Genomic DNA, 24370 nt, shown 5'->3' on the forward strand with positions numbered 1-24370 from the left:
ACGCATATGACTTGTCTCATTGACTTCAATTAAGCTTTTATAACATGTACCGCTCATGTCTGTACTATGCTTATAACAGCAATTATTCATTAGTTAACCCTTTATAGCCTATTGATAAGTGTAACCATAACATATTGTGTGATTAAAAAAATGTATACAAAGTTTCAACTCAAAGCACATTTTTAAATTACAGTGTAAATCCCTGAAAAACAATTGTTTATAATGGAAATAACAGCTTCTAAAGGCACAAACAAAAGCTTATTGTAATTCACTGCTGAGGAGCCATCAGTAAAAGGAGGGAAGATAGAATTTAGTGGGTTCTTGTCAGCGTTCAAAGCAGTATTCCTTCAGGTTCCAGCAGCAAGTAGTTTTGTAGGGGTTTGGGTGCAGGTAATAAGGGGATAAGGTAATGGCATTTGCTGCCAAACTTTTTCCGAATGGCACAACGGCACAAATGTTGCAGACACCGGGGTGTGCATGACAGCATGAAAAAGGATTCATAAAAAGGCAGGTACATCTGAAAAACAAGAGCGAGTAAAACTTGAAATCAGCTTCTGGATAAGCTAGACAAAACGGAGAATTTTCAAACTGGAAAGCAGGATGGTACAAATAGCATAATTAGGTAGGTAACGGCATTACCGATACTTGTTTACACATCAGGAAGTTTAAGTACTAGTAGGATTCTCGGAAATGAAAACAGGCTATGAAAATGATTCCTGTCAGAAAGATACAAATGAAATTTCTGCAGGTACAACACCTCATTGTGGGAAAACAAGTTTTATTTTTGTGATTTTTAACTGTACTTGGCACCAAAATTCTTCATGAAGCATTAGTATGCTGATGCTAGGTAAAAGATACATGAAGCTTCTAAGATGGCTGCTTACTCGGCTGGTAGAAATAACTGCAGAAAGCACAGAGAACAGTGCTTATATGAGAGTTTTCTTTTTTTCCAAGTGTGTCTGGGATAGATCCTCAGGGATCAAAAGACATAGCAGCAATCAGTGTCTGCCATGGTACTGATCATTGCTGCATACCTATTTGCTGCCGTCCGTCAGCTGTAAACATACATGGGTGAGTTTTTAGCTGGGCTGAGGCCTGGTCTCCTGGTGAATCAAGTCTAACAATTTGATGTGCGCCCAGAAAAGGAAGGGGTGGAGGTTTTAAAGGTTGTAGACCTTGGTCTTCAAAGGAGCTTGGGGCCCAGATCCCACTGATTTTATTTTCAAAGGATTGAAAAAGCCAGAATTGCTCTTTGTAAACCACAGCTTTATCCCGCGGTTGCTAGCATGGCTCTTATGACCTGAAGACGCGAAAAAACCACAGGTCTGAACTTGGAGAGATAAAGCAGCAACTCTGTTAGAGGAAGGAAGCAGCAGCCGCAGGGGGTGACATCTTGCAACCCTTCAGAAAAGGTCACCAGTACATGAGCTGGCAAGTGATAGATCTTGGCCATGGTTATGGAAGCAACACACTGCCGTAAAGGGGCAACTGATGATTGCCCTGGTATGGGGCAGTATGCCAGCCCCTCCTGGCCCTCTAGTGCAGGGGGCATATTGGGGGCTTGCTAGGAGTGGGGAGGCATGTTCCGGATAATAGGGGGCTGAGGCATGACATGATGGGGACCAGAGAGGGAGGAGACAGAGTGCAGGATGCTTCATTGAGCTCTGGCTGAAGGAACAGAACCAGGCCTGAGACTGAGGAGGGACTGGGCAGGGTGTAAAGGTGGCTTAGAACCACCCTTGCATTCCCTATGCCAAACGTGAGCTTAGAATATTTGAGGACCGACCCACGGTTGCAGGGCTGAGTTGGGCATGGGAGCCAAAGGGACATCGACATTGCAATTGGAGGTGTGATGGTAGCACGGGCAGCCGTACCTGTGCCAGCTTTAATCTAGCTAGCAGGATAAAAATAGCAGCGAAGCCGCGGTGACACATCAATACATATTCAGGGTTCCTGGGCAGGCATGTACCAGCCATGCTGCTGCATCTACACTGCTGCTGTTAGCCATGCTAGCCAGATCAAATCTAGTGTGGCTGTGCCTAGCTGAGCTGCAATATTGTCTTAGTCAGCAGTGTAGATGTACCCTTAGGATTCAGAGCAGGAGGGAGGATGGCCTTGCGGTTCAGGCTGCAGCCTGGAGAGCTGGGTTGTATTCCCAGCTCTGCCACGGACTCCTTGTGAGACCCTGGGTAACTCCCTTAATTTCTCTGTGTCTCAGTCCCCTCACTGTTGCGAGGCTAGCTGCATTAAAGGTTGTGAGATTGCTAGTGCAAACTGTCTGGGGATGAGGGTGCCACTTATGTCAATGCAGTAAAGGTGCAACGAGCACCTCCTGTTCTAACACTGTCTCTGCAGTCTTGACTGTGCTTGACAGTGCTTCATCTTTTCAACATTCCCTCACCGAGAAGGGACAGGTTCTCGTTTCCAGAAACAGCAGCAAAATGGGTCACTCTGAATTTTTCCTGAACTTCTGAGTTTTGTTGAGTGAATCCAGCACGCGTGAAAGGGGACAGGCTTGACCACAGTCCCCGGTATGTCTACGGAAGAGATACAGCACTAGAAGTGCAGTTGCTTCCCCCACTCTCACACCAATGTAACCTCAGCTGGGAGCTGGAGGAATCTCTCCTAGGAACAAGATTGTTGTTCAGATTTCAGTCCGTGAGTTCTCGGCTACATATTGCCAAATGGTTTCGTGATGTGAAAACCTGCATACTAGTAGCTGGCCTAGGTCACTAAGCAGCCATCAGCGGGTAACAACTGTTGGCCACTATTGATCTTATCATAGGTATGCCTGGTAAGGGTCCTGTGGAACAAATAATATGTAATTAAAGACTGCATCATAATGTCTATGCACAGTGGAGGGGCTGAGTTAAAATTGCACAGACCACTTTCGTTCGGGCATTGCCTAATTATCAAGTGCTTGACTTTGCAACCTCAATGTTCTTTTTAATGTAGGGCTTTTTGTGTGTGTGCAATTGTTATTTCTGTTACAGTGATGCTTAACAATGCAGACTGAAATTGGGATCTCATTGTGCTAGGTGCTGTACAAACACATGGTAAAGAGATGGCCCTCATGACACAGCACTTACAGTCTAACTAGACAAGTGGTGGGAAGGGATGCAGAGTGGTTTGTCCTGAGTCCTAAGTAAATGCCATATCCATTGTACCTTGCTTTCTCCAGCTTGGAGCAGAGATAGAACTGACCTAGAGGGTTCAGGCTGTATTGGCCTTTACTCCTCTCAGCTATTCATGACTCCTCCATTATTTTTGTTACTTTCCAATAGTTTAAAAAAAGAAAAGAAAATTAAAGCTAGTCTGACCCTTTCTCTTTTTACTGACGTTTAGCTAAGTAGGGAGGGTTTGTATAGACTGTCAATATGGAAAACACTGGAAAGAACATTTAAAACAAGCGTACATTTGGCCCTTTTGGTTGTAACTTTGTATTGTTGAATTTGTGTTGACTATCACAACTCACTTCTCGGTGTCAGCAATGCTGGACGCTGCAGGGAGGGAAGTGATGTCACAAATGCACATATATTGGTTATCATGTTGGGCCTTAGTGTGTTCTCTCACCGGGGTAAATCAGGAGTCGTTCTTTTTGACTTGATGGCGTGAGTCCAATGTAAAACTCCTGAGATGAAAATGAGCTTTGTTTATATATAAAATATCCCCAGAGTAAATATTCTTTTTTTTAAGGTGTTTTAATATTCATTTTGGAATTCCTCCTTTTCATTTGTGCAGTCAGCTGGAAACCATAGTTGCCCTTGATGTCATTTGGCTATTTTCATTTTTGGAGCAGGAGCCTATGCTATTGTGTGCAAAACAAGGGATTGATTTTTTCCCCTTGCCTTGCATCTTGTCTAGTTATTTACTTCTAGGCAGGGTAGGTGTAGGAGGCAACCATTCTGACAGTGGGTGTGGCGTGGGAAGGAACTTGCATGGCTCAGTGTCTCAGGATGGTGGGACCTCAGGCATTGTGGGATATCAACCCTTGTCTTATCAGGCAAAACTACATCACTGATTGCATGTGTATTTGAGAAATCAGTCCCCGGCTTTCTTACCTGAAATACCTCCTCTGGAATAGCCTCCAGCCACTGATCAGAGAAGGGGACTTGAGAGTAGGAATTGAAGAGGATTTCAATGATCTCTGGGACAGCTGCACAAGACCTCAGCACCTAGTCAGAAAATGAATGCAGAGATGATGTTGTGAGGCTCCACTGGGGGGAGTGTGCACTCCTCAGTGGGTGAGGGTCTTCAAAAACCCAAATGTGGGTGACTGGAGGTTTCACTTTTCATCGTGTCACTAGGTAAAAGGTTCAGAGGCTCCACAAATGACAGCCTAATTTTCTGTGTGAGCCCCTCAGCCAAAGCAGAGCTTGGGAATGGTGAACACGTGATTAGAAGAAATTCTGCTCCGTAGCAAGTCCCTAAATCTTCTCCATATGCATAATCTTTGGAAGGCCTGCTTTTCTTGGATTGCTATTTTTGGTGGAGGCACCATTTGCTTTTTGTTTACACTCTCTGCTTGTACAGGACAAGCCAGGGTAACATTTTTCTTTATGGTTTGAGGTAAAACCAATGAAATGCAAAGCTAGAGCAAGACTTAGCTGCTTTTCAAAATGTCACCCAATGTAAGGAGGTGCTATGAGAGTAGAGCGCTATTAGCTGGTTGTTCCAGTCCCTACATTTAATAGGAACCACTCCCCACTCACTCAGCAGTGAGCTGAGTGCTGACATTGTCCTTTAAAGAAGAGAGGAAAAAGCCTCTTTCCAAAAGAAAAGTGTGAGTGAATTTAGTGCTCAGGCAAGGTGCTGGGTTGCTGGCCTGAGGGGGCTAATTCCTCTGCTTATTTACAGACAAGAGACAGGACTGGAAGCTACATTGCAAGCTTCAGCTCTCACTGCCCCACTGCAACCAAAAGGGCCACTTCTAAGGGGGCTAAGTACTAGCCTGCTCTCTTAGTGAGTCAAGGATGCCAGTGCTGTGAACTTTCCTCTGCTGGAAACTTGCTTAAAACTACCAAATCCATTTCACATAGGCCACTGCACAGCTCTGGGTTGCTAAATGCCCTCAGCCATTACTAGCCTGGATTGGAACTAGCAACCAATTGGCCAACCTTCCTGTAGCCTTTTGCCCCTCCCCTTTGAAAAGCCTCTGCAGTATTTAAGCTGGCTAACTGAATCTGCATTGAGCCATCTCGTGAGACGGTACCTTCCCAAAGGCCGTAGGCCAGATTTTCTGCGAGCCATGGTTTAGCAAGGTCTGCACGGTGAGATGTGGCCTCAGCTGCTGCTTGAAGGCTGCCGTCTGTAGAGCACAGGACATTGGGGCAGCGCCGTTGTAATCAATGGCATTCACATCTGCTTTATTCTGCAGCAAAAACTGGACCAAGCTGTGACTGGCATTCTTGCAGGCTTTGTGGAGTGGCGTCTTCTCCTCTTCGTCTGTGGTATTGACATCCGCTCCGTACAGAACCAGCAATCTGCACACCTGCAAGTAGCTTCCTTGCGCCTCTGGTTCTTTTGCCTGTCCACAAGTCACGCTGAGAGCCGTTTCTTCCTGGCTGTTCTTTCTATCCACACTTGCACCGTACCGCAAGTACAGGAGAGTGTGATCGTAGAGGCCATGCTTAGCGGCTACGTGAAGTGGTGTCTCCTGGGTGTCTTCGCTTGATAGGTCAACCATAGCTCCATATTTCACCAACAGTTTGGCACATCTGTAATGAAGTGACATTGCCATTTACTGAGGGAGAAATGGAAGCTGAGTTGTTTGACTTGGCTATTAGGCTATTATTGCCACATCCCATTTAATGAGACCACTAAGATTATCTCTAACGCTAGGGAAAACAGGTCTACAAGCCCATAAGCTCTTGGGTGATCTCCACTGACTTCTGATGGGACTTGTGCTCCTAATTCACTTAGGTACTGTTGGAATGATGGGACACTAGGCTGACGGGATGGACACAATGTGATTAAGGCTGGGGTGACCTACCTTGATGGGGTGCCAATGTTCATGCAAAACAAATATGCAGCCTTTATTGAAAAATGAACTGAAATGTAATGTGAATTGTGTTTTGCTTTATGTGCAATGTGCAGAAAAACCGGTAGCTCCTACCTGAGATGGTCACAGTGTAGCAGACGGTTGTGACATCAGAAGTGGGGGGGGGGGATTGGTGTGCACACTTTTTTAGAAAATGAGCTTAACCTATTGCTTACGGCCTGTGCATAAGAAGTGAGGCTTTTGAAGAGTTCTAGATGCGGGGACTTGAAGGGGGAGGGGGGCGGGTGCTTCAAGCCGTTGCTGTGGGCAGATCCCCTGTATCAGGGGTGGGCTGGAGAAGCATAGAGATGAAGCTGGAAAAAAGGAGGCTGGGATCCTTGGTGCGCTGGGATGTGACATGAGCTGAGGCCTGAGGCCGAGTGGTGTAGGGCCCGGAAAGGGAGGACGAGAAGTTAAAGCGTGGTGCCCTGAGGAAAGGAGGGGCAATGGAGAAATTCAAATGGTGTAGGTGCTGCGGTCAAATCAGCGGGTGAGCAGTCTGTGTTTTGAAAGCAGTGATGGTCACGAGGGGGGTTCTGGTTAGGGTGCACAGCACCAGTTCTATGGGTTCGCAGGGCTGTACCCAGAAGGTGACCCGCCCTCAAGAATAAGCTCAGAATAAATGCTGGCTGTGCAGCGTTCTCAGAGCCTGACAGGCAGCATGGCATCAGCTACCTGACTCTGAGGCAAAGTCGCTGTGATCCAGTGTAGGGCGCCCCCTGTCATTCAAACAGGGCTTGTTAAAAGCTGTGCATTGTCAGACTGGGTAAGGCCTCCTGGGAAGACGCCCAGTTTCCAGCCCCCTCTGCTGGGCTTTTCAGGCAACCTTTTGGGAGCCCTGGAGAAGGAGCCTGAAATCAGCCGAGTGTCAGTGTGTCCTGGCTGGGATGGCTTCCTTGCTCCCTCTCCTTTCTCTCTCTCAGGTACTTCCATGGCATCCATCGCCTAGTCTTTAAAGCATGCATCCTCCCCACACTCCTGTGCGGCAGGGCAGAGCTGATATCCCCATACAGATGGGGAACTGTGGCAAGGAGAGGCGAAGCGGTGGCCACACAGGAAGGCGGTCGCCGCATCGGAAATCGAACCTACGGCTCCCTGGCAGAGCTACACAACAGCTGTGGTGTCCCTGCGGAACCAGCTGGTAGGCAAGGGGACCAACAGTCTGCAGTGCAGGCTGGGGTGGGGGTGGGGAGACAGGAAGCTCATCAGCCGGGTGGGGAGGAAGCAACATTCTGGCTCCCCCTCCCCAGAAAACACTCCATAGGAAGAAGGGGGGAATCCCCTGGCTCCGCCAGAGCTTAGGGGAAAAGGGGTTGTTGCCCTAGGCAAGACAGAAAATCAGGGATGAGGGAGGGATGGTGGAACTCAAGGAGGAAGCAGGAGCTGGGTGGTGGGGGTTAGAGAGGAATATGGAAATGAGGTCACGCATATTCACCGAGTATGCGTATTGTGGTATTATTTATATCAACCTCCAGATCTACAGCCTTATCCGCTCTGGAGCAAGGTGGGGGCAGCCCGTCCCCTGAAAGCCATGGCTCCTCCTAGTGGTTAGCTAATCTCTCCAGTTTTGGTGACTCTGGTCCACATAGCCACCCACAAAGCGCTTTCCAGGCACAGGGGAGACCGGCCGTCTTGGTTTTCTTTTCTTTGGCTTATGTGAAAAAGCCATCCATCCCCAGCTAGGCTGCGACTCTGGCTGTTTGCTGCAAGTGCAAACACAGGGCTAAGGTCTCATCCATGTGAGGAGAAAGGGCATTGGTTGGAAAGGTTCACGCCCAACACCCACCCCAGGCACTTCACAAATGTTGAGACCGGGTCTGGCTCTATCAGTGTAGCCTGCTCTGGTTTCTTCTTGGTACGAATGGGAAGCCACAAGCAATACAGTTACAGTGCTTCAACCAGTCCTCCCAGTGCATTCCCTTCACATTTGGGCATTGCCCCCAAAAGTCCCAGCTCCCAGCCAGAGTTCTGGGCACTACATAGTAGACGCTTCTGGAGACCCAGTGTCCACTGGCAAGGGTACAAGGCAGGCCGGGCATTGTGTGTGGAGGTGCCAGAAAGATTTTTTCAGACATCATTGTTGCTCTGGAGACCCATTAAACAGTTGCCTGGACACATGAAACAATCAGCCATTTCATGCAATCAATGTGTCTGCAGTCATTTAATCTCTTGGTGTAGATAACATCCCTGGAGTGTTATGCAGACTATCCATATAATCCAACTCTTGTCTGACATGTATGCCTTAGGGCAAGGGTCTGTGTGTAGGCGGTAGGTGGGTGGCAGTGCTCTTATATAGACGTCAACAGTAAATGAACCAGGGAATGAGTCTCCGCTGAAAACATCCCTTGGCTGCCAGTGACCAAGGCAGGTAGGGCTGCTCACACTGGTATTGAGCCGGAGTAACTAGAAGGGGGAAAAAAAAAACCTTCTATAGCTACATAATGCATTGACTGGGGCTGCTTTGAGCTGCGTGAGGTGCCGTGCAGGTGCAGATTTAGCATTAAAAATGCGCTCGCCACTCATTTCTGACTCTGCCATTGAAGTGACCCAAACAGCCACCTGTGACTTCTCCTAGTTTCAGAAACTTAGTAAGGTGCTGAAACACATTCCCTGGCTTTCTAAATGTAGTGTAACTTTACACACATGTGAATAGTCTATTTCAAAATCATGGCAGCACTAACTCTCACTGGCCTTGCATCAATGAAAGAACATTTCACGCTGAGGTTAAAACTTTTGAATTGGGGCACGAGTGGCAATTACCCAACAAGAACTTCTTTTCTGGCCTGTCTTCTTCCTTGGCCGAGCCCTGCAGTCCTTCCTGAATCCCTCCTTATTCAGACAGGAATCTCATTGATGTCCCTGGGGAGCTTTGCCTGAGTAGGGACTGCAGAATTTCACGCCTTATGTGTACTGCAAAGGGACGCTTTCTTTCTTGGTTTGAGCCCACTGAAAGGAAAGTGTTTTGTGAGCAGTGTATAGAATTGGTTGCTATCCCACTTTGGAGACTGTTCCTTGTGGCAGCACCTGCCATAACATGGGGAGCCCAACCCATAAGAACCATAACTCTAGGGCTGGCAGACCTACCCAAAGAAATCCTAACCCTTGGGCGGAGATCCCTACACATAGAACCCTAACCCTACCCTAGGACATGGAGCCCTACCTATAGGAACCCTAATCCTAGGCTGGGGAGCCCTACCCATATGAAACCTAACCGTAACACCAAGTTCGCTACCCATAGGAACCCTAACCGTAACACCAAGTTCGCTACCCATAGGAACCCTAACCCTTGGGCTGGGAGCCCTACCCATAGGAGCCCTAACCCTACCCTAGGGCAGGAAGAGCAGGATTTGTGTTTAAACAAAAACCTTCCTGTCATGAAAGTAATCTTGGAAATTTGCAAAAGAGTGATCTCAGACTGGGGGAGGCTGTCATGAAACCTTGGACATTAGGAGGACATCTCCCCTCCCTTTACAATAGGCTATTTACAGCATTGAATGTCTTCTGACAAACAGAAGGGGGTTAAAGATAAACAGTCCACACTGATGGTTTTTTTAGTGCAAGTAAGTGAATGTGATAAGCCAGTCTTAATGAATCAAAATTACTGCTAGTTTTTCTGCTTGAAGTTGACGTTGTAACTGTTGTAATGGTGATACAGTGGCAAAACAATGTCACATTCTGCAGTACATGCAAAGGGGAGTTGGCATCAATGCCAATACAACTGGCCATGCTGTGTCTAGGATTTCTGTTCAGTAATGGAAGGAGGGCAGCAGGGAGGAGGGGAAACTCACCGGGAATAATGCAAGACCTTGAAAATATTCTGGGATGTAGGTTTTATAATAGACACTTATATGAGAACTGGGCCTGGCTGTCTAGCAATTCTTCTCTCACTGATATTACCTATCTCTGATTTATTTGATTCTATGGAGATATTTACTCTTCTTCGTGGCGTGGCCAGTAAAAACTGTCAAAGGTTTCTTCTTATATATATTGTGTACCTACCTTTTTGCTCAAGTATGCTTCTACAGAGTTTAGTGATGTCCGATACTGATATTTAACTGAAATGGACCTTGCTCAGATCCAGACTGATGCATGCATGCAAGCATGGAATCACCAAAGCATTCAGCTACTTGTCAGTGGAGAATGTGGAATGTTGTCTGAGGAGTGTCTGTAACAGCAAACTTAAACTGACAAGTATGAGGTCAGTTTTATAGCTGTTGCTTATTTTTTACCCAAAGAGTTCTGCAGCCATAATTATAGTGGGCATTCACAGTGCCAACTGTAACAGTTAAAAACACGGTCACTTAGTGAAACTATGGATTGGCTCAATGCTATTGTGGTGTTTTCGGAGAGATGTGACATCATTCTGGAGCATCTACAGTGAACACAGAAAGAGTGGGCTGACTTAATGAACCTGAGGGAATAATGGAAAAAAGTTCATATAAGCATAAACTATCTCCCTGCTGCCTGGTCAGGGGCAGAAATAAATGGCTTTATTTTCTCCTTTACAGGTCACCCTTAAAATCCATCTGCTGCTGCTAGCACATAAGCAAGTGCTTAACATTATTACTTGTATTACAGTAGTATCTAGAAGTGGTGGAATCTCCATCCTTAGAGGTTTTTAGGACTTTGTCAAGCCGGGCCTTGGCTGGGATGATTTAGTTGGGGTTGGTCCTGCTTTGAGCAGGGGCTTGGACTAGATGACCTCCTGAGGTCCCTTCCAACCCTAATCTTCTCTGATTCTATGACCCAACCAAAATCGGGGTCCTTCAGCACTAAACACTAAGTATACTCAGAATAAGGCACTCCCTGCCAAAGAGTTTATAATCTAAACAGAAAAGACAAAGGAAGTATTAATTTATGTCCATTTCACACACAACTTAAGTGACTTGCCTAAAGGCAAATAGTATTTGTAGCAGAGTCAGGACTTGAATCCAGATGCCCTAAAACAGAACCTTGACCATTCGTCCAACTAAAGCCAGCAGGACGAGTCACTCACTTAAAATTTAGCAAACTGGGTTAGGGTGTGATCCTTTGGCTGTGACATTAGTCACTTGCCATGGAAACGACTGGATTATGATTCAGATAGCTGGAGCTGATGAACCTCTCTAGACTCCCTGCCATTTTTGTGCACATTTCCATAGCCTTAAAAAAAGAGAGAATCCACAAATATCCGACTGAAAATCAATCCCTTACAGAAGTGCTTCTGTGTATCAAAGTTTTCCAGGAGGTATCTGTGGCTCCTTCTGCCCTAGTAGTGCAGAAAGTCAACTAGCTTTACACTGAACTCTCACTGTGAGCATTCACCCATCGAGAAGGAGAGCGGGCTGGCAAGAGGTTTCGGTAAGAGGGAGAGCCCTCTTCTTCCTGGTTCGAGGGACCATGTGTCCAGCATGGTGAGAGCTCCCCCTCCTATGTCCATCTATTTTAAACCACTGGGTGCTGTTCAAGAGGTTAGCCTGAGGCTACAATGGCATTTAGGGCATATGCTATTACTAGCTTGGTACATATACTTGTATGTACCACTCATATTTACTGTTGAAGCACATACACTAAAAATCCAACAATGTTTCTGGCCTCTTATTTTCTTAAACTCTTCTTCCCTTCCCCCAAAGTTCAGTACCATACAGCCACTATCTTTCATGTCCTTCTAGGCATTTTGCCAGGATTCTTCGTTTCTTTCCCCACTAACAGGGAGCCACTTTGTGTATGTCTACAATGCACACCAAGCCTGGGCTCTGACTCAGGTTTGAGCCCAAGCCCGCCTTCTGTCCACACACACATCAGTCTGGCTTGTGTCAGCAAGCACTCAGGACACAGGTCCTCGGGCGCTGCTAGGGGAGGAGACGGAGCCCAAGTCCTGCTGTGATTTGGGTCCCAACCCTGTCATTTTGCAGTGCGCATGCAGGCCAAGCCACAGACGACAGTTCAAAGGGCTGCGTAGCGCAGCATGGATGCATTAGCACAGTTGCAAGACCCGAGCTCAGTAATTTATAAACCCAGTTTTACAATGCAGTGTGGATGCTCAAGGGTGGGCTTGGAAAACTGAATCCACATGCCCGGATCCCACAGACTTGGGTTTACAATGCTGTGTAGACATACCCTGACTGTCACATTAGCTACAGGGGAGGGTTTCACTTTATGTCCATCTCTGAGGGCGCGCTGCTGCCCACGTAATTAACTCTGAGGCGGTGACAGAAAATCAGCAACGAAGCTAGCTCTCTTCCTTGATTACCCTGAAGACCCTGCAGGGTGCTTCCTGCAGAGCCAGGAGCTGCTTCTCTTTTAGCTTAAGTAACCAACATTATTACATTAAAAATATCTCTGAAAACAGATGTGGGTAGAATGCATTAGTACAGCAGAGGACCTGTTTATGTCAGTGGCTACCGTTACCTCTCTTTATGCCTTCCTCTTACAGTTGAGACCTTCAAGCTCATAGACCCTTGGTTTGTGTATCTGGGGGCTGGAGACAGAGCATTTGAGAAGAAGATCCTTGACTCCTGAATTCTGTCCCCAGCTCAGCCTTCTTTCTGACTGCACTGTACCCTTAGTCGTCTTCTGAGCGGATTGCCGGAAGGGTGTTAGAGCGTATATGGGAGGGCTTCTTTGGAGAAAGCGTTATTGGGTTTGCTTATGTGTGCATTAGCATTAGTGTATCTGACTTATTATAAATATTGCTTTTATCGCAAATGTTTCGTGATTGGTCCGTGTTATCAGTGTAAGTAAATGTATTCCTAGCTAGGTGACGGGGCTGGTATGCCATCTCCTGCCTCCTTTGACCTTTAGGGGTGTGGGTGCTGGTTGGTGTTGCTGGCCTGGGATATACAGGAAATCAGATTGCTTGGTGGGTCTTTCTGGCCTTAAACACTTTGACTCTATGACCTCAAGGAGTCTATCACCCATTCCTTGAATTTTTGTGTTCTTTTGTGACTCCTTCCTCTCCTGGTTCTCCAACCTCTCCAGTCACTGCTTTAGTAACCCTTTTGGCAATAAAGGTGAGACACACATACGATTGCACGGAATTAGAGCTGGTCAACCTCTTTGACTGAAAATATCTTCCACTGTAAAAATGTGGTTTAAATCAAAAGGAAGACTTTTGTGGGAAAAACGTCACTTGATGCAATGTCTGCAGTGGTGTTGTAGCCATGCTCGTCCCAGGATATTAGAGGGACAAGGTGGGGGAGGTAATACTTTTTACTGGACCAACTTCTGTTGGTGAGAGAGACCACCTGAGGTCACCTGATGAAGAGCTCTGCGTAAGCTCAAAAGCTTGTCTCTCTCACCAATAGAAGATGGTCCAGTAAAAGATATTACCTCACTCACCTTGTCTTTCTGATTGAATGCAAGGGGAATTTTCATTTTGTTTCTATTTGAAATTTTTGTTTAGGTTTTTAAAAATCAGAACGTATTTGACATTTAGCATTTCAATCTCCCCCTCTTTTTGACGAAGTGCGATAACATGAATAATGTCCAAGGTTTCTTTCCTCAGCACACTCTTCCTCTTCCCCCTCCACCCCTTTTGCCAAACTAACTTTTTAAAGCTTCTCCAACTCTGGAAAATTTAGAGAGGGAAAAGGAGGTGGAAAAAAGAGGAAAAACCCATGACATCATTAGTTGTGTGGTGAACAAGAAAAAGCAAATAAATAAAAAACTGATTATTTTAACCTCTAAAATAAAAAAAAAAAATCAAACCATTTCCAAAAATTTGCCACAAAAAAATTAAAATTTTGAATAACAAATTTTTGTTTTACAATTTTTTTTCCTGGGGTGGGGGAAATGGATTTTTTTGACCAGCTGTATTGGTAAGAATGAATTTTTTTTCCTCCTTCACCTGGTCAACCTATTGTAACCCTGATCCAAGTTAGATAACTTCCATTTCCCACATCAAAGCTCAGTATCCTATTACTCCAGTTGTTACCGCTATATCTTGTCTTTAGCCAAAAGCAACTACAAGCCGGTCCAGCTAACTAATGTAACACATGTGGAGACATCTAGGATGGAGGGTCAGGGTAAATGCTCTGAGCTCACTGACAGAGGAGAGGCTTCTTATTGGTGGACATCTGTCAATAACAACTCTGAAATTCAGTGGCTTGCTGATCCCGCTTCTTCTGCAGAGGCTTGTTTTAGCCACTGAACTCACTGCATCACCAAGAACTTCTATGTGCTGTGTATGACTTCTCTCAGCGCAGAAGCATGGATGGTGGCTTTCTGGATGTTCTGAAGAAGCAGAGGCCGTATCCTCCTTGGTTTTGGTTTAGATGTTTTCTGTTCCTCCTCTGGGACTGATATGAGGAATCATTCAGATGTAGGACTTCGGTGCACAGAGCTTGTTGCCATGCCAGCTGCTCTCTGTTTGGAGTCTAAAATTCTTTCCCTCTTGCAAGGGGTGTGTGTGTGTGTGTGTGTGGGGGGGGGGCGCGGGGTGACTATTTGGCATTCTTGTTGTTGTATTTCTTCTTTTCTAGTTTCCTGTGGCACAGCTTTTTGGAAACTGCTTTCGGGTAAATTGTTTCTAGCTCAAGAGCCTTGGTTGGCAGAAGAATAAAAAATCTTAGAGCTAGTCTATGAACTGGTGGGTGATAAGGTGTTGTGAAGTGCATTGCAATATTCTAGCAATGCTAAATATGGGTCCCTTGAATTTGCCAGGGTTTTTCAAATAATTGTTTTTGCTATTTGTATTGACTCTTCCTATGCACAATCAAATACGTTAGCAGGAGAGTATGATGCAGTGTGGCTGAATTGATATTTTAAAAAGAAAGGCTAAAATGAGCCACTAACTAGCTGTGGGCCATTATCTATTAGCTCAGCAGATTTCTGTGAGCAAGATTTGATGTTATGCTCTGTTGTAGCACTACCACTTGATGTGTTCGTGCAACAGCTGAGTCTTAAAAATTGAGTTGTAATTCTTTACGAAAGGATGATCCTTCCCCTTAATTCAGGTAGCCCTTCACCAACCTTAGTCCAAAGGCCATTTGTAATCACATGTAGTTTCAGTGAATCTCTTACATTCTGTTTCCTATACACGCTGAAAATTTCACATATGGCTCTTCAGCAGCAGCACCCTCCACCCTTATGGATTTCTTGTGAACATTTTTCGTGGAAAACTTGGAAGCAGCAAAACAGCCTCTCCCAGGTTGCTGCCAGGTTCCTTTTCACACTGAAGAATTCAGGTGACTTAACGTGCTGTCTTTTTGTAAAGATTCAGTTTACTGCTGACACCGTATAACAAGAGCATGAGACACAAGAGTGATAGGAAGAGACTTCATGTTATTTCCTCGGCCCCGTCACCTGGTTTGGGTTAGGGTTAGAAAAAGGTTGCACCGTTGGCACGTAACAGAGATCGCTGTCCAATGATGACTACTCCATGCAGGTTCCCCAAGGCTCTGCCATGGGCACTTCTTCCTGTGCCCCTTTTTAGTCCTCTGAGTGATCTCTTCAGCTCGTTTTCAGCTACCCTATGCATGCCGACTTCTTGCAGATCTGGGTCTCCACTCCTGACCTGTCCTCAACTATCCAAATCCACACCTCAGCCGGTCTCTCCAAAACCTCTTCTCCGTCTCACTACTGACTTCAATTTAACGTGGCCCCAAACTCACCACCTTATCTTGCTTCCCAATCCCTCCCCGCAATCTCTGTCACTGTAGTTGCCATCACCGTCCTCCCTGCCTCTGAGACCCATAACACCCAGGTCATCTCTGATACTTCCCTCTTTCTAGGTTCGGTGTATAAATCTTGCTGCTTCTCCTTTCTTAAAATTTCTAAGACCTGACAGCCAAAGTTCTCATCCAGACCTTTGTCTTCTCCTATCTTGATGTCTACAACAGCCTGCTCCCGGACATGACCCTTCACTAAGACATAGGTACTTGTCCCAAGTGCACAGAGTTGTTTGTTTACTTATCATTGGGCCAGATCACCCTTTTGATAGGGAAAAATCTTATGAGATTCACAGGAGGGCAATAGCCCTATGCAGTTTCTTTCCTGGATTTCCTTGGTATTATGCTGGCTGCAGGGAAGAGAATGTAGGGGTGCTGTGGATTTTGGAGGCTGCACCCTTTCCAACCATGTGGATCTGCAAAAGCCACCATGACAGAGGAGTTGCTGGTGGTTGGGATGACACCAACCATCAGCTGCAATTGGCGAGGTCCCCCACTACCATGGGATGGGGTCTCAGAACATTATTACCGCACAGAAACCTAGGAGGAGAGCTGGGATGGGGTCTGGGAGGTACCAAAGGCCCCTGCTCCACTCTTTTCCATTGCTGGCCTCCATTCCCTGGAGCAGCTCCAGAAACACATCTGTAGGAAGCAATGGGGTGGAGTGAGGCATTGCCACAGCAGAGCCTCTCCTCTTGTGTCCATGTGGAAAGCAGGCGATGTGCCAGTCCATTGCTTACACACACATTCCTTCTTGAAAACAACGGATCTTTTCATTTCATGCAATTGTGTCTCCATCTCCGTCTGAAGCAGACAGACATTTTTCACAGATCCCAGCAGTTCAGCATCAACCCTTTTACATGCACCTGACTTTTTCCAGGTCCTTGTTTTTATTTTCTCCTGGCACCACTGACAAAGTTTAGAAGCAAAGAACCTTTTCTCCCCATCAATTTTTGTCTCTTTTAAAAACCAACCAACCAAACAAAAAAACCAAAGAAGGAGGAAAAATCATCGCAATTCTCTTCTTTTTAATTATCCCAGCTTTAGCAAAAGGGGGGTCGGGAAAAGACAGAGTGCAGTGAATTTAGAGACTCGTCTTACCACACCATGTTAATTATCTCTGCTGAAAAAAGGAGGTCAAGGAGAGGAACTCTCTACTAAATAGGGTGAAGTTGGCAAGCATGGCTCCTAAAGCGAAGAAGGCAAGAGTGAACTTTACTGGAACTTTTTTTTTTTTTAAATCTCTTCAAAAAGCTCCTAGATTAAAGCTCTGATATCTTTTTTTTTTTTTTTTTTTTTTTTTTTTTTGAATTCGCATGGATCCTGAAGCTCAAATGGCTGGAAGGAAGCCCAGATAATTTTTTTTATCCCAGTCACTCAGCGGTTCAAAGGTTTTAAGTCCTGCCCCCATGCTGAATTGCTGACTATATGGGAATACAGAAGAACCTGACACCTAGGTGTTCTGGCCATTGTTATCAAGAGGGAGAAAAATAAAATAGCTCTGTATGTAGGTCAATGACCTAATCTTTACTGTCAGTAAAAAATTAAGGATGACCTAAAATCTACTACTCAAAATCAGGGAAAGTAGTCTCCTTTAATCAGATGAAATGTTTGTTACCAAAAGCTTGACCTCCTCGGGGTCTAACTTTAGCAAAAGTCTTTGCAATTGAAAAGCAGTGGTCGAAACCTCAAAACCTGTCTGAAATGTCTATTAATTTTTGATCCTTCAAGGTAGTTGGCTTAGTTATTGGAGAGGTGCCTGGTAGCGCTGCTGTAGGGTCTGCCAACATTACCATTATAAAGCCCCAATATTCAAGGCCTTATAACTCAGCTGTTTCCACGTTGCCTCCGTCTGTACCTTGGATTACAGGTTGGCAGCTCAAATGCCATTTCACCCCTGCTGCCCCATTCCTGTAAAAACATGCAAATCGTCTAAAGTTGGGGAGTGACAAAAAGAGCCTGGCAAAAATACTGTGAAGGAGACTTTTATATTTTATGCCAGCGAGTAAAACTGTCACCCTCCTTCCCATCATTTTTATGGCATGGGAGAGTGAATTTGGCATCTGGACAAATAAATAGCTATGATCGCAAGGCTGTGTTTAACAATCATAGGCTTGTGGGCCAAGCATTCTCTTTTCTGAGAGAAAATATTAGGGCTTAATCCTGCTCCAACAGAGGCAAATGGGGGAAAAAATCAGGTCCTTTATTAGCAAGTGTGGCTCAGTGTCACAACGAAATGTTCATTTAGCTACCTGCTTGGAAAGTCACTTTTGCTTTGTTTGTGTCACGCATGAGCTACCCTGCATCATGAAGTTGCTCTTTGATACACCCATATGTTTTGGTTGAATCATTAGTATCTTTTGGTGCTTTGCAAAGATTCACATTTCTATGAAATGCTTGAGAGATTTCTATCTGAAAACTTCTTTCCCTGAGTTTATAGCTTCTTTTCTTCTGAGCCTTACTCACACGACTGTCTAACATCTGACCCATCGTATTTGTGTTCTGTAGTGTTATCAGAGACTCACCGCCTAGTTTTGTTTAGCGTCTCTACTGGTCTAAAGGGGACTGGTTTGAAACCAGCATGGCCTTTCATTGAATCAATCATAGAAGATTAGGGTTGGAAGGGACCTCAGGAGGTCATCTAGTCCAACCCTCTGCTCAAAGCAGGACCAACCCCAATTAAATCATCCCAGTCAGGGCTTTCTCAAGACAGGCCTTAAAAACCTCTAAGGATGGAGATTCCACCACCTCCCTAGGTAACCCATTCCAATGCTTCACCACCCTCCCAGTGAAAAAGTTTTTCCTAATATCCAACCTAGACCTCCCCCACTGCAACTTGAGACCATTGCTCCTTGTTCTGTCATCTGCCACCACTGAGAACAGCCTAGCTCCATCCTCCTTGGAACCCCCTTTCAGGTAGTTGAAGGCTGCATTGACACTGGCAGGCAATGAAGTTCACATTACTTGTAAGCAATGTTACCAAGATATCAAGGTAGCCAGGCTTTAAAAAAAAAACCAAAATGCTTTCCAAGTTTTAATGATTCAGACACTTCGAGGTATACTGAGCTAAAACTTGACATAAATCACAGCCAGGATTAATGTTTCTTTAAACATTTATACCTGTCTTACTCTGTCCTTCTCTAACACATGGCACATCTCCACTTCCTGAGATTCCAAGCGTTACTTTATTGCCATGTCGGACAAGAATCAGTATAGTTTTTGTTACAAGACCGAGAAGTATCTCCTTCCATGCACAGGGTCTCTCAGAAGCTAGGGGAATTCACTCCTGCGTGAGGGCATGCAGTGTTTGCACCGCTACACCCCTATGGGAGATATTCTGGCAGAGGGCTGCTTTAAAACCTGCCAGGATCACTAGGTGCATGGCTTGCAGAGGCCACCCTGGAGATGCACTGAATCATCAGCACGTTCCATGGTGTCCTGGCCATCACCTGCCCCATTGTTTTGCTGATCCCTCTGCAAGGTGGGGGGGACCGGGTGAAGGAAGGTGTTGTGGCTGCTTTCCACAGTTGCAGCCTTCACTCCATGGGCTTTTCTGCATTTGGGTGCTCTGGGCAAGCAGCAGAAAGTCCACGGACTGGAGGCTGTGGACTGGGGTGTCGGCCCCCACACAAGCCTTGAGCGGGGTTAGTGAGGGCCAGGAGGGACCAATTTACCTTAGATGCTGCACCTGGAGGGGAACTGGGGGCTGGACGGAGACTAAGGGCAGATGAAGCCCAGCTGGGGGTGGAGCTGGGCTGGGATTATAGAGCCGGGAATTACCCGCACCTGGAAGTTTCAAAGACACAGCTGCTAACCCACGGTGCAGCCAAGGCTTCTTCAGCAGCCAGCTGCTTCTACTGCTAGGGCAGGGCCCATACCTGCCCCTCCCCACCTTCCTTGGGGTTTTGGGGAAGGCATGTGCCTCTGTCTCTGGGGGCGGAGCCAGTGCTGGGCATGGAGGCTGCCAGGAGCGGAAATCGGCCATGGCGGACGGTGACGCTGACCCATGGGCTGGCTGGCCCGCTGAGGTGAGTTAGGGGGCGGAGGCTGTCTTCCCTCTCCACCCCCTGGGGGGAGGCTGGGCCGAGCCGCTCATTCCCCCAAATGTTCCTCCATGCCCCAGCCCCCCAGGGGGATGCTCTCTGGGGGGTGTGAAGTAGCCACGGGCGGCGGAGGAAGCTCTGGGGGTAAATCCAGAGATAGGCAAGGAGATGGAGTGGTCGGGTAGGAAGGAGTCCAAGGACACAGCAACCAGGTTGGAGACTGAGCAGAGTCCTGAGCTGCCAGCCAGAGGGTCCCTGGGCTGGAGCCTGGAGTAGTGACTGGGGCCAGGTTCCTCTGCCAGCCACGGGGAAAGTGGCAAAGAACCTGGTGTTGGAACAGAAGACTGCCTGAGATCTTGTCTGGTGGGACTTTGTTACCCCAGAAGGGGAGAGTGGGCTATATAGTGACCTGGCTGGAAGGCTGAGTCACCATGAAGGAGGGGACCCCAAGTCACAGAGAGAGGGGCCACAGCGCAAGGAACCATCGGAAATAGCTTTTGCCCCATCTGGCACCCCCAAGTCCCAGACCCAGCAGGAGACGCAGGAGCAGAGAGTGGGGAGCCCTTTACGGGCTGTGACTGTGGAAAACAGCCACCACACCTTCCTTCACCCATTCCCCCTCTGCAGGCACCCTTAGGCAGGGAAGATAGTGGGCGGATTTAGCTGAGGTCTGTGCTGTTTTTGAGAAACAGTGTTGAAACAGAGAGCATTTTTACTCCCAACAAATGTGGTTTTGTGTATGTACAATGTCTGCATGGCATGGCGATGTCTGTGACCAGTACATTTGCTTGTCTTCACCAGCTGTCCTGTGTCAGTGGGGTGTGTGTGCCTGATTTTTGCAGCATAATACGTAACCCTCTGTACATTCACGTTTGCATGAAGTGTGGTCATACCATCCCTTCTGAAATTTCACTTCTCTGTGGAACAAGTGCTGGTAAAAATGTCATACCTGGTATTTTTTTAAGACTATTACAACTTATTTTTTTTTCTAGAGCCAGTAAAAAATTTCACAATTATTATTAATAATAATAATAATAATAATAAACCCTTTTACTGTGTTTAAACTTCAAAATGATTTTCATAAATAAAAAATAACTGGGTCAATAGTGGGTAAAAAGATTACATGATTGTGCTTTTTTGTGGGCTTTTTTTCCGTTTGAAATTCAAAATCAATTAAACGTGGCCAAAAAATCCAGGTTTGAAAAATGTTGACCTGCTCTATTTGAATCCCACTAGCACCCTAGTTCTGGCTCCGGGCCACACACAACAATATAGATTCTTCAGGGCATGGATTGTAAGGCCCTAGCACTGTCAACACTTACGTATATGCTTTACTTTATTACCATGAGTAATCCCACTGAAATCAAACACATATTGTAAGCATTTGCAAGGTTGGAGCCTAGGACTGGAAGTGACATAAATGAGGGAGAAGAGAGATACGATCATAATATGTACATTTAACATTTTTAAATGCCCCTGCTATATCCAAGTGCCCTATCATCTATCTTATTAATGGATATATCTTATCTCAAAAAAGATATATTGGAATTGGAAAAGGTCCAGAAAAGGCAACAAAACTGATTAGGGGTATGGAAAAGCTTTCATATGAGGAGAGATTAACAAGACTGGGACTTTTCAGCTTGGAAAAGAGATGACGGGGCGGGGGGGGGAGGGAGAGGGGACGGGACGGGACAGTGGGATATGATAGAGGTCTATAAAATCATGACTGGTGGGGAGAAAGTAAATAAGGAAGTGTTATTTACTCCTCATAACACAAGAACTAAGGGTCACCAAATGAAATTAATAGACAGCAGGTTTAAAATGAAGAAAAGGAGGTATTCCTTCACACAACACATAGTCAACCTATGGAACTCCTTGCCAGAGGATGTTGTGAAGGCCAAGACTAGAACAGGGTTAAAAAAAGAACTAGATAAGTTCATGGAGGACACGTCCATCAATGGCTATTAGCCAGTTGGGCAGGGATTGCTGTTTGCTAGAAGCTGGGAATGGTGGATGGGATGGATCACTTGATAATGACCTGTTCTGTTCATTCCCTCTGAAACACCTGGCATTTGCCACTGTCGGAAGACAGGATACTGGGTTAGATACTGACCCAGTATGGCTATACTTATACCTTTTTGTTGTAGGCATTATGGAAGAATAGGGTACTGATTTTACTGTTCAGCTGGGAGGCGGTGGGGGGCGGCGTGTACAGGGTTCTATGGAAGCCTGGTACAAGCAGTAAAGGAAAAATTCCCATGAACAGGGAAAAAAAGGAAGTGCCATAAAAATGGCCACTGAGGAGCATAAGGCAGAAACATGGTAGGTGTGGTAAGGACTGACCCAGGACAGATGAGGTTTGCTCTGGCGGTGGGAGCACACTCAGGGAATGTAAGAAAGGGCTGGGGTCACTGGCTGTTTGGTGACACAGCCGGCTATCTTCCAAGGGAAAGTGAAGATGGTTCTGTGGAGCCTGGAGGGAGGGAAGTTTATACTGATGAAGTTTTTGCCTGTGGGAAGTCTGAGGAGAAACTTAAGGCTGAAGTAAGTTCTCAAGGCAGTAGTGACTGCTTGGTTAAAATGATGACAGATGTATACCGAAGCAAACCCGATGGCATGTCTTCGGGCAAGGAGGGAAGAGCCAGAGGGCTACCTAGAGCCGAGCTAGAGGGCTGTATTAGACCTGGTGCTGTTTCTGGATATGAAGGTAAATTCACATATAACCTGGCCTCAAGAGGCCGAGCTATTTACGTGATTCTTAAAGCACTAGGGATGTGGGCTAAGGCATAAGAGGAGGGATGGTCTAAGGGTTAGGATGCGAGCCAGCGACCCAGGTTCAATGCCCTGCTCTGCCACAGACTTCCTGTGTAACCTCAGACTCTGTGGCTCTGTGTGAAATGGAGGCCTTACCTCAGAGGAGCACCACAAGGGGTATAGATACCATGGTAATGGGTGCCTGAGGGTTTAAAGAACCTCTTAAGGCTCCTCTTGAACATAGTGTCATTTTACGGTGTTTCCAAGTCAACAGCTATTTCAGCAGCTGCCAGCCCCTACACCCGTCAGTAGCCCAGATAAGCCCAGCTTATAGCCTGTTCTAGACACCTTTGTCCCCCAAACAGAGAATGCTTGTCTCTATAGGGGTGTGCGAGAGTTTAATATGATCCTTGTACAGTCTTGATGATTTCAAGTTACCCACAAACAACCACAAGCTGCTCGTGCCGCTAATAACTAGTGAAGACCTGGCCTTTGCCAAACCCGCCACCAAAGACAGAACTGATTAAAATAGTCATTACTGCTGGTATACACCCGCAACAGTGTGCGCATTTCATAGACCTCATTGGCCAAATCACTTGCCACGGTCCTCTATCTAGCCTGCGAAATCTATGCTGTGAAGCTGAAGGTCTGACTCACTATGGCGACACTACTCCAACAGTATCCTTGCAGGATACATGAGGGATGCCAGGGCTTTAGAGAAAATGTCCGTGTGGTGGCCCAGCCCATGGAAGAGCCTAAAATTCAAGGTTAGACTCATGTGAGTCTTGCAGAATGATCAGCAAGACACCCAAAGAACTTCCTATCCTCCCTGTAAATGTTCCAGACACTATATAGGCCTTTGGGAAAGATTAGCACTAGCGCTGTGTGAAAAGGGATGCCCCTATGTGGAGTGACAGTTTTTCTACATACTTTTGGCAGACAGAGTTATTTCATGCATATTCCAGCCCTCATCACCGATGAGGGAATGAACTGACTGGTGGAGAGAGAAGTACAAGTAGCCAAGAGCATACAAAAAGTCCCTGTATTAGCTCTGCTGAGTGGTAGGGCACGGCAGCTGATTGTGGGGTGATGGTAATGTTCTGATCCATGTGAAAAAGTAAATCATTGTCCTAAATCACTATGTTAGACTGAGGGGGGCCAGATCTATGAAGTTTCAGGAGACGTCTTCCTTAGTTGTTGGCATGTAGCTCAAAACAAACCCACATTTAAAAGAAAGACACTTAGTCTTGATAAGACTGGATGAGCCAAAACATTGGCCATCACCAGTTGTGGTCACCAGACGTAGCTGCGCTCTCTTCCTTGGCCCCATGTGAGTCCACCTGACAGAGACCAATTAAGGTCCTCACTGGAGCTGGACAGGAATTCTTTAATGTAATGTTTTATCATTGGGAAATACCAATTCATCAGGAAGGTTTCTCAGTGCCATGCTGGAATTTCTGGTGTATGAGAGAAGGCAAGCACTGCCTGACAGTAGCCTGGGGGTAAGGGCTCTCATTTGGGATGTGTGAGGGCCGGGTTCAAATCCCGCTCTGACACAAACAGAGCAGTGACTTGAACTTGCGTCGTCTACAGCCCGGGAAAGTGTCCTGATCCAATGGCTATTCTGGGGTCACTTTTTGATGCTCCATGGGAAAAATTTCAAAAGGTCTTGATTTCATCCCAATGTAGAAAGAAACAAAATGCCCACCCTCTCAAACATTTTCACAAATGGAATTCCTGTTTCCCTGCCAGCTCCAGTCCTTACTACAGAAAACAGGCACCGTCCACAGCAGGTTTCAAACCCAGCTAATTCATGACCTTATTTGCAATGTGCTCACATTGCTGCTAGGGATTGCAATCCTGCAGAGAAGAGTCCTAACCAT

General features: G+C 46.2%; 1 protein-coding gene across 1 annotated transcript in view; it reads right to left on the reverse strand.

Annotated features, from left to right (window-relative positions):
• Window positions 1–303: 303 nt before the first annotated feature.
• The window catches only part of ASB18 (ankyrin repeat and SOCS box containing 18), a 45268-nt gene continuing 21201 nt past the window's right edge, over window positions 304–24370 (reverse strand). The window contains exons 5-7 of the mRNA XM_067548659.1: window positions 5213–5717; window positions 4062–4175; window positions 304–517 (exon numbers count right to left, since the gene is read on the reverse strand). Of these exons, the coding sequence (XP_067404760.1) occupies window positions 332–517; window positions 4062–4175; window positions 5213–5717 (805 nt within the window). The 3' untranslated portion in view covers window positions 304–331. The remainder of the gene's footprint in view (window positions 518–4061; window positions 4176–5212; window positions 5718–24370) is intronic.

The sequence above is a fragment of the Emydura macquarii genome, unplaced genomic scaffold (genome assembly GCF_026122565.2).
Source record: "Emydura macquarii macquarii isolate MOO-44397 ecotype Brisbane River unplaced genomic scaffold, CSIRO-AGI_Emac_v2 contig_1253, whole genome shotgun sequence".
Classification (NCBI taxonomy): Eukaryota; Metazoa; Chordata; order Testudines; family Chelidae; genus Emydura; species Emydura macquarii.